The 13,988-nt window shown below is 40.1% G+C and overlaps 1 protein-coding gene across 2 annotated transcripts in view; it reads left to right on the forward strand.

Moving 5' to 3' along the window:
- LOC117405309 (phosphate-regulating neutral endopeptidase PHEX-like) overlaps positions 1-9,299 on the forward strand; it is a 34,806-nt gene extending 25,507 nt beyond the window's left edge. Inside the window, exons 16-22 of one of the 2 annotated variants that reach the window (XM_059030774.1) lie at positions 1,037-1,091; positions 3,487-3,554; positions 5,161-5,291; positions 6,377-6,442; positions 6,783-6,887; positions 7,122-7,198; positions 7,593-9,299. In XM_059030774.1, the coding sequence (XP_058886757.1) occupies positions 1,037-1,091; positions 3,487-3,554; positions 5,161-5,291; positions 6,377-6,442; positions 6,783-6,887; positions 7,122-7,198; positions 7,593-7,695 (605 nt within the window). In that variant the 3' untranslated portion in view covers positions 7,696-9,299. Of the gene's footprint in view, positions 1-1,036; positions 1,092-3,486; positions 3,555-5,160; positions 5,292-6,376; positions 6,443-6,782; positions 6,893-7,121; positions 7,199-7,592 lie in introns of those variants that run through there. The other variant, XM_059030775.1, reaches the window with a different exon arrangement.
- Positions 9,300-13,988: the final 4,689 nt, after the last annotated feature.

Consider the following 13,988-nt stretch of genomic DNA (forward strand, 5'->3'; position numbering starts at 1 on the left):
ACTAACAAGCAGCAGCTACCGATAAAGATGATGTCTTTTTCTAACTTCATCGCCAGCAGCATATTCGGCTTGCGTTGATGCTGCACAACTTTCAACAGCTATTACATCCAGGTCAGAATATCTATCTCTGAATCTAAGAGAGTCACCAGAAGTGGGTGTGTTAGTTACTCAGCGTCACATAGCTCCCACCCAACACACAGGTTTGAATGAAGCAGTCTTGTTCTGTCAGTTTCTACAACTGCTGCCAGCATGCATTTCATTTTGATATCTTGGTAGGATTACAGGTCAGTTTGGACTCAGCAGGGTTTACTGAGTAGTCTGCTATAGGCATGTTAGATTTTAAACTATTTAAACACAGGCAACATTCGGACGTTTTGTGGCAACTGCAGAAGCAACTGGTTGATTTATACAAAACTTCCATCAGGCTGATCTATATAAATCATGCGAAGAGAAACAGAATCTGACTTCCCTCGGCTTCAGAGAGAATTATTATTCTGTCAGTTCAATGTCATTTCAACACGTTCACGGGTGGGAAAGACGACAACTCGAGAATCTCTTGTCCTCACTCAAAACCTGGCAGACTCTCGTGGGAATACCAGCAAACTAAAACAGAGACGCGTTGGCTGGCTTACCTGTCATGACAGCCATTTATAATACTAAAAGACATTAGACTGTGACGTATGACAGCCATTTATAATACTAAAAGACATTAGACTGTGACGTATGACAGCAATTTATAATACTAAAAGACATTAGACTGTGACGTATGAGCAGTCTCTGACAGCTTTTAAATGGCCTGTCGTGCCTGGATTTTAAGCTAATACTGAAGCTACATTCAGCAAAGTTTGCTGAAAAATTGTTAGCAGTTCCAAGCATGTTTTGTACCCACACTGTATATACAGTATTCATTATGATTACTATGTAACCACATGAGCAATGACAGTGTACATACACACAACATAACGATGATTACGGCATTTTTAAAGAATATGTAATATATATATTTATATATATATTTAACTATTTTATTTTGTAGGGTTTCCAGCTGGAGAACTTCAGAAGCCTTTCTTTTGGGGAATGCAATACCCTCGGTAAGAGATCAAACAGAAATATAATTATTATTATTATTATTTGTTTATTTAGCAGACGCCTTTATCCAAGGCGACTTACAGAGACTCGGGTGTGTGAACTATGCATCAGCTGCAGAGTCACTTACAATTACGTCTCACCCGAAAGACGGAGCACAAGGAGGTTAAGTGACTTGCTCAGGGTCACACAATGAGTCAGTGGCTGAGCCGGGATTTGAACCGGGGACCTTCTGGTTACAAGCCCTTTTCTTTAACCACTGAACCACACAGCCTCCTATAATAATACAGGCTCCTGCAGTACGCTTGCATCCTCTAACACGGGTGATTTGACACAACTACTTGCTCTGTTGCTTTCATGCGCATTATCTAAAGCTGATGTGTTTCAATGAAGGAAGAAAAGAAAAAAAAAGCTTGCAGGGTATTTTGTAAAGAGTCCTTCTCTAAAAAATAAGCATGAAAAATCCTGTTATAATATTAAAAAGAATACTTAGCCAAGCTATTGGCACAGCACTGTTAACAGGTCCCATTGCAGAGTACACTGTGGCTGATATGGTACCACGCTGCATTACTGCAGTGAATCACCCGTGTGTGTCTCTTCCCTGCATGCCATTGTGGTTATATTAGAATACCAATGGCTCTGCATTGCAGAGGCCCATGTGGCATCACAGCATAGTTCAGAACCATAGCCTTGCCGTTGTTGTGCCACTGCATTGCCATTGAAGATAATTTGGCAGGAGAACTTGAGAGCATCTGAATCCTGGATTGTATGACTTTGGAGTAAGTGTTAATTAAAGCACTGCTTTCACCTCCAGAGCCAGGTCCAATTGGACTCTGACCTTTGTGAAATGAGATATTCTGCTCCCAGCCTAAAATAATAATTTGCAAAACTGAAAAAAAGCAAAAATGGTGTTGTATGCAGGTGTTAAATATAGATACAGAATAAAAAGGCTTAATATAACAACTCCCAGTTCCAATTTGAACGGTGTGGTGTTAGTAGATTTGGTACATGTTTGCTTTATTTGCAGTACTTCAGAAGATGTAACTGTCTGGGGATTTGAGAAGAAGAATATAATCAAACCATTACTCTCCATGACATTTACTTGCATATTTTTTTAATATTTGAAGCCGGTGGCCAATTTAATGCCATCATCATATGATATGTTGTACCGTGCTGAACCCCTAGAGGCGAATGCTAATTCAGCTCAATTGCACTCCGTAGGCTTATTAATTGGGACCTTTATAGTTCCTGACAGGTAGATCATAATGCTTAATTGTACCATGTCAAGCTGAGTGCACAAAATACTGGGGAGTTTTGTAAGGCCATTAACAAAATGTGCCACCTTTCTTAGCTCTGTGCAGAACAATAGAACCATGGATGGTATACATGTTATATTTATCTTAATATTGCCGTGGATTTTCATATGTGAGCAGAGCCAGATACAAACCCAGTCAAGAGTCTTGGTTTATCTGCATCTGAAAAATGTGGAAGATGTAATTTACTGCCTACAAAGGCCATGCATTGATTGCACCTTGAGCCCCGACTGTCATATTCATCATAGATAATAGTGTACTTTACCTCTGAATAGCTGTTAGAACTGTTTACGGCCCCCCCCCCCCCCCCCACTCCCCCCACACAAGCACACAATGCAGTTAGAGTTACATGCTACTCCTGTGGTAGGAAAACTTTAGCCTTACTAGCTTCAAACTGATTTGTCAAGGGACTCTATAGGGACTCTATAGGGACTTTATATATACTTGCATAATTTGTGGTCAGTAATCAGTGATAGAGAAACAATAGACACTCTTTTGTGAAAATGTTAGACCACTTTGTGCTTTAATTAGGCATATTAAACAACTTCTAAAAAGTCTCCTGCATTTTACCATGTATGGCTATGTGCTCCTTTTCTCTTACAAATGAAAACGAATTGCATGTGTGGCCTCTTAAATTCATAAAGTGTTTTAAAATTTTCCCAGATTTTCAGTTATTAAAGTGGCTTGATTTCATATGCACAACAAATCAAAACAACAAAAGCAATGGGGTGTTCTAATAAATGTGCACACTGCTGTGTATATAAATACAAAAATAAACTGTCAATCAGAACCACAATTCATGAGGCCTCATTCTGTATGCAACAGCCCATTCACGACTATCGCAGCAACTGTTATTTGTGTTTCAGGAATTCCACACACATCTCAGCTTTCTAAATATATTCTCCCAGTATTCATGGGTGGTCTTTAATAGCATTTACCACCTAATTACCACTGGAGTCCATTTGGGGAGGATATCAAATCTTCGTGTAAGAAGTGTTAAGCTAAGATCTATAGTTACAGTTATGTAAAGTATAATGTAAGAGATGCCTACAGTATAACATCTGCATTGCCTGGTTCTGATCCGCAGGTCCTTAAGCTACGGTGCTATCGGAGTGATCGTTGGACATGAGCTCACACATGGGTTTGATAACAATGGTAAGGGTAATGAAACTCTAATCTTTGTGATACACTCTACCAGATACAGTACACCCATCATTGCACCTACCCAGTTAGACCCAGAATCCTTTCGCTTAATATCATCATTGCATCTACCCAGTTAGACCCAGAGTCCTTTCGCTTAATGTCATCATTGCATCTACCCAGTTAGACCCAGAGTCCTTTCGCTTAATATCATCATTGCATCTACCCAGTTTGACCCAGAGTCCTTTCGCTTAATCTGGCTTGACAATTTTTCCTGTAACAAAGAGCAAAAATCCTTTGCCCCAGTTTCAGTTGCATTGATTTCTGATTGGGTAGCTACTTAACAATGAAGCGCTTCAAGGTCAAGCCCTGAATTAATGAGGCCTCAGAGTTCTGAGAGCGTGCTGAGGTCAACAAACACAGGCTCTAGAGATATAGAAAACGCTGACACTCACCTTGTATGCCTCAAAGTCAAGACATGTTTGTTTGCTCGTGTAGGCGTGAAATCGGGTTCTACAGCGTTAGATCCTAAGAAATGAAACATCAGAAGCTTTACATTTTTATATACTTCCACCCTAATTAAAAGGGATATAGTTTTATGTTGACCGTTGTTGAGGAAAATCAATCCTCAATCTCTAATATCTACACAACATTAATGAATAGAACCGTCAGGTTACTAGCCTGGTAACATGTTACATTCAGTGTCTCATTACTGTGCATTTACATAGTAGCTACTTCACTGACATTACATTACAATATTATTATGCATACTTACAATGTACTTAACGTGTAGATCTTTTTGCATCAGACTCATGTAAAGTGTTATCAATAGCTCTTGACTTTCTTGAAATTGAGTTTAACCCTAACTTCAAAAATGCAGGGGAGTGAAAATTGGGCTTTATCAGGTTTAGCCCTAAATCAGAACCCCTCTGCACTGTTAAATTCGGAATGTTCTTTACACTCTTCAGATGTGTGAAGGGCCTGCATCAGCTGACTGCCATTGTTTAGCAGTAGCTGCATTAGCGATCCAAGCACAGGTGTGTCTTATTAAACATAGTAAAACTAGGAACTGATCAAACTGCTGTGCAAGAGTCTTATTACCATCCCGGCTATCCCTGCATACAGCGACATTTCAGAGAAGCTGTGAAAAACAGGTTCAGTCAAAGGATGAAATGAAAAGGGCAATATAACACGGTCCCATGAGAAATCAGCCGTTAAAGAACTGATGAACTGCCGGCCATCGTCCCTTCGAGGGCAGGCAGAGAAATCCCTGCAGACAGACGGTAATGCCAGTTTTGTGTCAAGCGTAGTTTTGTTCTGTTTGCAGTAGGTTTGGATTACATGAAAGTAAAATCTATACATAAGTAAAGCATCGTGAGTTTTCAGCATTCCTGTACTGAACTGCATAATTTCTCTATTACACATTTCTCCCTAGTGGGTAGCACAAGATACTACATTAGTCCAGCTTTTTGCCTGCAGTTGAATATTTCTCATTAATACGTGATCTTGTGTAGTTGTTAAGAAGCTTGCCTGGGGCATACGCCGTCTGCGGTTCAGCAGCCACTGTTATCAGAGATTAAGATTCTTCCAAAGAGGTAATCGGAATGACCTTTTTTTAAAGGTCGGAAATATGACAAGGATGGAAACTTGCATCAGTGGTGGACCAACACATCCATTGCAAACTTCAACCAGAAGACCCAGTGCATGATCAACCAGTACAACACTTACCACTGGAAGGAAGCTGGCTTGAATGTATGTATCCCACTAACTTGCTGAATGTAAGATAACTTTTAAAAGCAGAGCATATCAAAGAGTGAGGCATAGTGAAAGCATTGTAAGGAGTAGGTAAGCTTTCTGAAACCCAGTGAGCAATATTAAGCATATTAAAAAAAATATATGGCAAAAGAATATGGTAAATGCATAATATAACCATGGGACAATGTACTGTGGTAATCTTTTATAAGTACTTATCCAATATGTTACAGTGAGCAGCAATCTGCAAACGCTGGCGAAGGAGCTGTGAGTCAGTGGGTGGAGTTCAGCTGCAGTCTTATCTCATAAAGGATTCATCAAGCTTTGCTGCTGTACACCGTTTTACACAGGAAACAAAGTTCTGCTTTGTCAGACAGCATCCCATTGCTCCACCGCACTGCCTTGCTCTGGGTTTTGATGTCTTCCTTTTGCATTCATTTATAAGTTGGGATAGGGAGAGCAGTTCTCCACACAGTCCCTGCAAAGACTGGAAAACCGGAGGGAGTTCTTGCATAATTCTTTTTAATATTCTCAACACGTTTAGAATGTGTGTTCCATGCACTCAGCACTTAAAAGGGCACGAATGAAGGCTGCTTGGTTGCATGTGTCTTTCCCTATTCTCGTGTTTTGGGAACTAAAAAGAAGCTGAGTGAGACGTGGCAGTTGTTTAAGCCACAGGGGTCCTTCTTCTCTTGGTTCATTATTTATACTGTACTTATACCCTGAGTGAGCGCTGGTCTTGAATGAATTTCCCTGGGATGAGTCTGATGCTGATTAGAGTCCTCCTACAGGAATCTGTACTGACAGCAGTAACACCGGGGAGCTGGACTGGATGTGAGTGTCTTGATGGGTGTGTTGACTGGACTGGACTGGAGTGTCTTGATGGGTGTGTTGACCCTTCTTGCCAGTTTGTGGTTGTAGCGAACAGGATCCACTCAGGTTAGTCCAGGATCCGGTTCTGAGGACTGGCACAGTGATAGAGATTATCGATTGAGGCTGCTGGTTGAAGCTGGTCACCTCTAGCACTGTTCCTAGTTCTGCAGCATCTTTGTTACAATTCATGACCCTTTTCTTTTGTCTTCCAGGTAAAAGGGAAGAGAACACTGGGAGAGAACATTGCAGATAATGGAGGGATCAGGGAAGCTTTCAGGGTATTTGTGCTGATTCATTCATATTATTTTTTAAAGAAGTGCTAACCAAGACTTTGAAATATAAAAAAAATATATATACAGTGTATATGTGTGTGTGTATAGAATCAATTTTCAAACTTATTTAGCGATGGTTTCTGAATATGCACTTCCTGGGTCATATTACCTCAGCAGTGTCTTCTGGGTCAAAGCATGTTACTGGCTGAAAGCATGTCAGTCAATAGGAGAAGCAGCTGATTGGTTAAGGACAGGAAAGAAGTCATTGAAAGGGTTGGGGTCACATCTAGGTGAAATGACCAAGTGAGTTCAGCACCAACTGAAATACATGTGCATTTATTTTCAGGCCTACAGGAAATGGATTGATGAGGAGAGATCAGGGAAAGATGAGCCTCTCCTGCCTGGGATTGGATTAACAAATAACCAGCTCTTCTTCCTCAGCTTTGCACATGTAAGTTCTGACAATTTCCTAGTGCTAGAACCGATATTTGAATATTGGAACTGCTCTCTTGAAATGTACTCTGTGGCTACAATGGCCATGTTCGTATTCGTTCTATAAATTACTGTTTCAAAAATATATCGCTACTGTACAAAACCGTTTTTCTCTCCTTTCTTGACTAGGTAATTTCATAGAGTGCCATCGGGTTTCTTTTTTTCTATAATATGTTCAAAAACTGTTTTCCAGGTGAGGTGTAATGCCTACCGACCAGAAGCTGCAAGAGACCAGATTCAGAGTGGAGCTCATAGTCCTCCTCAGTTCAGGTACACTTATGAAGAGCTGCTGGATTTTTAAAACCTGTTGACATCTCAGAATGTGTTCTTGTGAGAACCTGTTATTGATTGAGGAAAAGCAGTTTATTATTGCAATGTAAAGCTCAAACATGCCATGTTAAAAATGATCAGGTTTTCTGTAACGGCACCACCTACTGTACATATCAGACTTTAAATCCATCTTTGGATTTTGCACTCTCAAGGTTTATATGCCACCAGAACCCCTTGATGGAATTACAGCCTTATTATGTACAGTTTTGATTACATTATTGCTTATATTATTAATAGCTTTAAGTGTTTATATATTTGTAGAGGCATTATTGAGGTTTTTTTTCTAATGTATCCTTAAACTAAAGTGTGATCCTTGTTTTCTTTTCTTTTCTAGGGTTATTGGTGCAATGAGCAACTTTGAAGGGTTCAGAAAAGCCTATAACTGTCCAGATAGTTCGACCATGAACCACGGCTCAGAATCGTGTCGCGTCTGGTAGCGCTAACTGCGACTGTCTTACACCACCAATGCAAATCAAAACGAGAGAGGGAGTTACGATTCACTGCCAAAAAAAAAACCCAAAACATTCACAACTAATTTACAACAAGCCTATGCTTTAAGACAGTTTGTAGAGTGATGTGAGCTATATTGTTCTGCAATCAGGAATGATGTGTCGTGTTTCTTAAACAGAAGCACAGACTGCAGTCTGAGGGGCAAGGTGGAATGAATAATTGAGCTACAGCAAATGCATTCCAAAAGAACTTTCAAACGCTGTGATTCCGTGCTGTGACAGTCACTTCCCTGTGTCACTGTGTGCTGGAATAGGCGTCTGCATTCCATTGCGTGTTCTTTGAAATGCAAAACATCGCAACTATGTTTCCAGGCCCTCTCTCTACGTCGTACATTGGATTTCTCAGATACCCCACTGACTAACATATTTGCTTGTCATTTGATTATTTTTTTTTTGGTTCTCAACCAAATCTGGAGTGGGCTTTTTGCAATAAAATGCTAAACCGCGTCATTCTGTTCCAGAGAGAGCTACATAAGCAATAAGAAGAATAAGCCAGGAGAGCTGTGTAACTGGTATAAGCCAGGAGCCCTGTTCCCCAGTCTGTTTGTAAATGTGGGGTAACTTTGAGGTTCTCCAGTACTGCAAACAAGAGCATCACTCTTATCATCAGGGTTGTCCTAAATTGGGCTTTCCTCTCCTGGTCTTTGTTCCAACCCTGTACTAAATTGTGTAATTGAACCGATTGAACCTCCGTCCAGACTCTGAAGTAGTTCTGCTATTGTAACCTGTTAAACCTGGGGTGGACCAGCCCTCCAGGACCGTGATTACACACCCCTGAGTTACATATTTAAAAAAAACCTGAATACTAAATCTTTATATCGAAGACCACTGTGTTTGTTAACAGCTATCTTACCATCTACACTTTCTAGTCTGAACGAGACATCAAGAACATGCTGAGACACACCAAGTAGTTACTTTGATCTACTTGGAGCAAATCATTCAGTGAAGCTTGGCATTACAGTGATTACATAACAGCAGGGTTAACCTCCCTGACTCAACCAGACGAGGTTCTCGCTTCAGTGGTGACTCACCCGATAGTGTACAATAAATGGAACGAAAGCCTGTTGGCAGTCCAGCTGATAGATTGTAGGAAACTCAAGTCTGTTCATATGACCCAGCACAGTACTGTAAGGAAGAGTTTTATACTGAGCTATTGAACAGGGTCTGCAGTCCTGGCATGCCATGCCATTGGTGAGAGCTTTAAAATGGAAACAGTCCTCAACAATATGTTTTCTTTGTCTGTGTAATATACTGTATCTAGATATATTTAGGTGATTTCTTGCTTTATTTGTCATTGTTTAAAAAAACTCAGGGTTTCAGGGATTTTTTTTTTTTTTTTTTTTTTTTGGTTTTGCAGCACTTTGCTTTTGATTTTATAACATATATACTCCATATCCTGAATTAGAAAAAACAAAATCTACAATGGATTGCATAGCTGTATGTGCTAAGACTGCAGTTGCAAATTATTTATCCTAAATGTATTATTAAACTTCAGTTGCAAAATAAATATTCTATCGAATAAAACTGTGCTGTTGTTTAATTCATTCTAATCTAATCTAACCTACCTGATGTTTATACATTTACTTATTTTATATTTTATATTCTTCTGATAGCATGGTAGAAATAGCTGGGGAGACTAATGCTATTGATTTAACAGTGGTGGAAACCAAAACGTAGTAGCTAATTATTAAAAAAAAAGTGAGTTTTCTCTGTGCATATAAAGCTGTTTGCTGACTGAATTCTCTGTACTCTACGATATATAAATAATACATTAGTGGGGTAGACCGTGGCAGACCGTGGTGACTTCAACGAGGGTCTTGGTTGGAAAAGGTTTGAGAACTGCAGGTTTAGATCATTAAAATACAGGAATATGAGAAAACACATTTCCACTTTGCTCAAATCAGAAAAGCTCTTTGTTGCTATGGAAACCATTATTCCTCAGACAGGGGAGCTCGCAGTGCTGCGTTTTAATTACAAATTGTAATTGAAGGTTAAAAAAGAGAGCGAGCGAGAGAGACGCAGTTGAAATTGAGAGAACATTCAGGTATTTTGTACTCTCCTTGTTAACTTTTAACATAAATACATGCTATCCTGCATTGCAAACCTCTAAATCTGCAGAGTAATTAAAACATATAATCAGTAATGAAGCAAACTTGACTTATGTACACTTTGTTTGAACTGGACACAACAAAGCATTCCTAACACCTTTACAAAGGCTACATTACACTAGATAGCTACTTACAGTAATACGTCATGTATCTGACTGTGGTGGGACCAGAGTAAGGGCGGGTATGGAAAAAGGCAGATAAATTAATCCTGTTTAAAATACCATTATACACAGCTGTAACAATTACTATATTCACACAATTATTGTTTTAAGAGTCAGCTTTTATTAGGGAGCTCCCCTAAATCCCTTGTTTAGAAAGATGCAGGGTGTTAATGCTTGTGACAGAGTAGCCGTCTGCAGTGTGGGTGCGTGCATTTGCTGCTGAGTGACAGGCAGGAGATCCAGACAGAGGTTGAAGTAGATACGGCCCACAGGCAAACAGGATTTATTTACATGTCGACACACTGACCAGCTCATGTGACACTGCCAGCAATGGCAGTGCACAGAGTACATACAACACAGTGTACGAAAACTTTGGTGGGATCTACAATCTCTGAACTAATCTCTGTTCAATAATAAACGAACATTGCTGAAGAGCTTGACCGTGACGTATAAACAGTTAGGGCGGATTTGTAACAGGCGGATACATGACAGATTACTGTACTTTAGAATGACTTTGAAAGCCAACATGGCTGGCCCTTCCACTCCTGGTCTTTGTTCCAACCCTGTTCTACATTGTAATAGAACCCATTAACCCTCCATCCATACACTGCAGTAGTTATTATATCATTTTACTTGTTAAACCTGGAGTGGAATGTCTCTCCAGGACCGTGATTGGACATTTATTAAGCGGATCTCAATACTGTAAAAGTGCTAATGGCTACTGGCCCCAGAAATGCACTCAGAAGTCGTGCTTGATCAATTATTGTACTTTTAGTTTCTGACAGTATGCTGTGAAGTCTTGTTCTAGTGCTTCTGTCTTGATTCTGAAGGCTTATGCACCTAGGAACGAAGGTGTGATGAATCCTACATTGAGAAAATTCATGAGAAGACTCAAGCAAACAGACAAATGAATACAAACACCAGCATTGCATGAGGTCTGAGGATGTGTGAAAATGAAATGTACTGTCCAAAACTAATAATCTCAGGCACAAGTAAAAAGAAATATCGACAGAATTTCATTATGATAAACACAATGATATTAAATATACGCTTAGAAATACATTGGTGGCATGCAGAATCGTTAACTTCAATATAAATGGAAAGCAGGCTTGTTATATAGGGCACAACATCAATGGCATCAAAAGCAGCTTTAGGGCGTAATAAAGGAGGGAATAAAGAATGACAGTTCCCTTGACAGTTTAAAATCTCTCAGCATTGACCTCAATCCAGTTGGGTAGATTGTCTCTTCTTGATTGCTGTGGAGGCTATTAAGGTTAGTGCGTGGGGAATTACAGCAGTAAAAAAAAAACTCCATGGAGACCTCAACAGGTTCAAGTGATCTGGGGCAGGAGATTTGAAAGCTTTTCTGTTCATGATTCACTGTGACAGCATCGTACATAAAAGAGGATATGATGCTTATTAAACAAACACAATCCTTGCCGCACATACTGTATGTTCACTATTGTGTTACAGGGTTAGTATTGAGTCACATCAAGGACCATTGAGTCTTAATAGAAGTAGAGAGATGGTAATGAGACTGAGTGGGCAAGAGACTACCAAGACAAGAGAAACTCCTGGTTTCAGGTACACTTAGTCTCCAGGTCATGCGGATACAGATATTACTAGAAAAAAAAGAGCGGATGAATCTGGCTCCTGGGACCCATAATGTGTTCAATACAAATGGCTTGGCTTTGAGATTTATTTTGCTTTATGTGTTCGATATCTTTGTTATTTCAACATTGACAAGGAATTGATTTTTCCTATGTGTGCAATTATCAAAATACGATCCCCAATGCAGCAGTGGTTACTAATACATGGCAGAGTGTCTGGTATTTATCCAGTGATCGTCCAGGTATTCGGAGGGATTTGATGAATGTGCTGGGGTTACAGCTAGCATCAAAAGTCAGTCACAAAGAGCTGGAGCACAGGCTTTCTTCACAAATGTAACTTCAGTTAGGTGTAGAGAATCACTGGGTGTCAGCAATGTGTTACTCAGACTGAAGGCTGCAGTCTATTAAAGGGCAGAGACACATGGTAACACTTTACATCAAGTGTCTCTAATTACTGTGTATTTGCATAGTAGTTACTTAGCAAATACATGCATGCTTACACATAATTACAATGTTATTATGCACAGTTACAATGTACTTAATGTGGAGATCTGTTTGCAGGATATATGTAAGTACGCAATTGTATCAGAAAAGGGTTAGGGTTATATTGTGGCAAAATGTTAAGTGCATTGTAACTATGCATGATAACAATGTAGACCCTGAATACATAACCATGCAATACTGAAAATCCTGAGGATGCTGTGTTAACATGCCTTTAATCACTCCATTCACTTTTTTAAAATAGTATTTATATACACACACATACATTGCACTTTCTGCTCCTTACAGCAAGCTCTTCCTCAGCTCGCCCCATTTAATCTGAGGAGCTGAGAAGCCCTGCTAGTGTCCCCTGGCACACTGGTGTCATGGTTCAGTTCCCAGGCTCGCACAAGTGTTCGAAAAGCCATCATGTGAAAATACAACAGCCATATGGAAAGACGTGGCTAGGTAATTAGCAGGAGTCCATCCTGCATCAAGGTGCAGCAGATGAAAGCAAGTGTAGTGGAACCAGAAAAAACAACAGCACTCAGGGAGAGAGGGAGAGGGAGAGGGGGGAGAGGGAGAAGGAGTGGGAGTGGGAGGGAGAGGGAGAGGGAGAGGGAGAGTGAGTGGGAGAGGGAGAGGGGGGAGAGGGAGAGGGAGAGGGAGTGGGAGGGGGAGGGAGACTTTGAAACAGGACTTCGAATCTCTGAGCAGTATGCATGAACTGTGCTTCATTTCTTTTTCTTTTTAAACCTAAATCACAGATGTTTTGTTTTGTGTATTTTTTAATTGACTTTAGTAATCCATAAATACCTGGACTACAGTCGGGGAGGCCAGGAAAGTAATAAGGGATCCCGTAGTGAGAAGACCAGGGAAGCTGTACTGTGTGGTACAGTTAATATCGTCTGCCCTCTGGGATTGTACTCATGGCCGTTAACATCTATGGGGAGATGCTGGCTGGCGTGATTGATTAATGTGCTGCTCTATAAACCTCAATAGCAATCAGGTCCAGTACTAAGTAATACAACCTGAGATCTCAATAGTTTTGTTGTTTTTTTGGTTTCAGTCAACGGGGCCACTGCTCACAAGAAAGAAGGAAATCTCAATTTCAGTCGACTCGCTGCTCCACACCGGTTGCAATCATACACGTCCTCTGCCATGAAAAACTCACCCTGACGTACAGCCTTGTGACACAAGAACACACAGACTGAGCTCCTCTTATTTCACTTTGTTCGTTTTAACCCTTTTAAGATTACTATTTGCTTCAAGTGGCTTGTGAGGAATCACAGGCTAGTTTTCAATGCGTCCTTTGTTCAGAAAATGTGATTACACTTTGAAAGTCTTCTTTAATAACCATGTAATTACAATGCAGATACAGTGCAAATTCACAGCCACAATGTAATTACAAAATCGTTTGTATTACAGTGTCTAACTAAACTGTAAATACACTGTAATAACACAGTAATTATACATATAGTTGTTTAGTTACAATGCAACACAGCAGCTGGTGTATTTTTAAATGCATTGTATTTACACACAAGGCTGTGTATTTACAATGGTATTACTATGTAATGATATAAACCACCCATTAACCATCTCCATTCTGAACACAGGTCAGGCAACAGTTAGGACAAGCTTTGTGCTTGGCATGTGAGATACAAGAAAGGCAAAGTGTCCTGTAATGTGTCACGCCATGAAAAGCTGTGCCGTGAATCCTCAGAAGGAAGTGGAATTAATGCTGCTTCATTAGAAGTGACGGGCCTCTTGCCTTCCTTGTTAAGCCTCTATTTCTGTTTACATCTTGGACAGCTCTGTTTTAGTTCACTTGCTTCTTCTCATGTCATTCTTTTACAAACTGG

The sequence above is a fragment of the Acipenser ruthenus genome, chromosome 9, assembly GCF_902713425.1.
Source record: "Acipenser ruthenus chromosome 9, fAciRut3.2 maternal haplotype, whole genome shotgun sequence".
Classification (NCBI taxonomy): Eukaryota; Metazoa; Chordata; class Actinopteri; order Acipenseriformes; family Acipenseridae; genus Acipenser; species Acipenser ruthenus.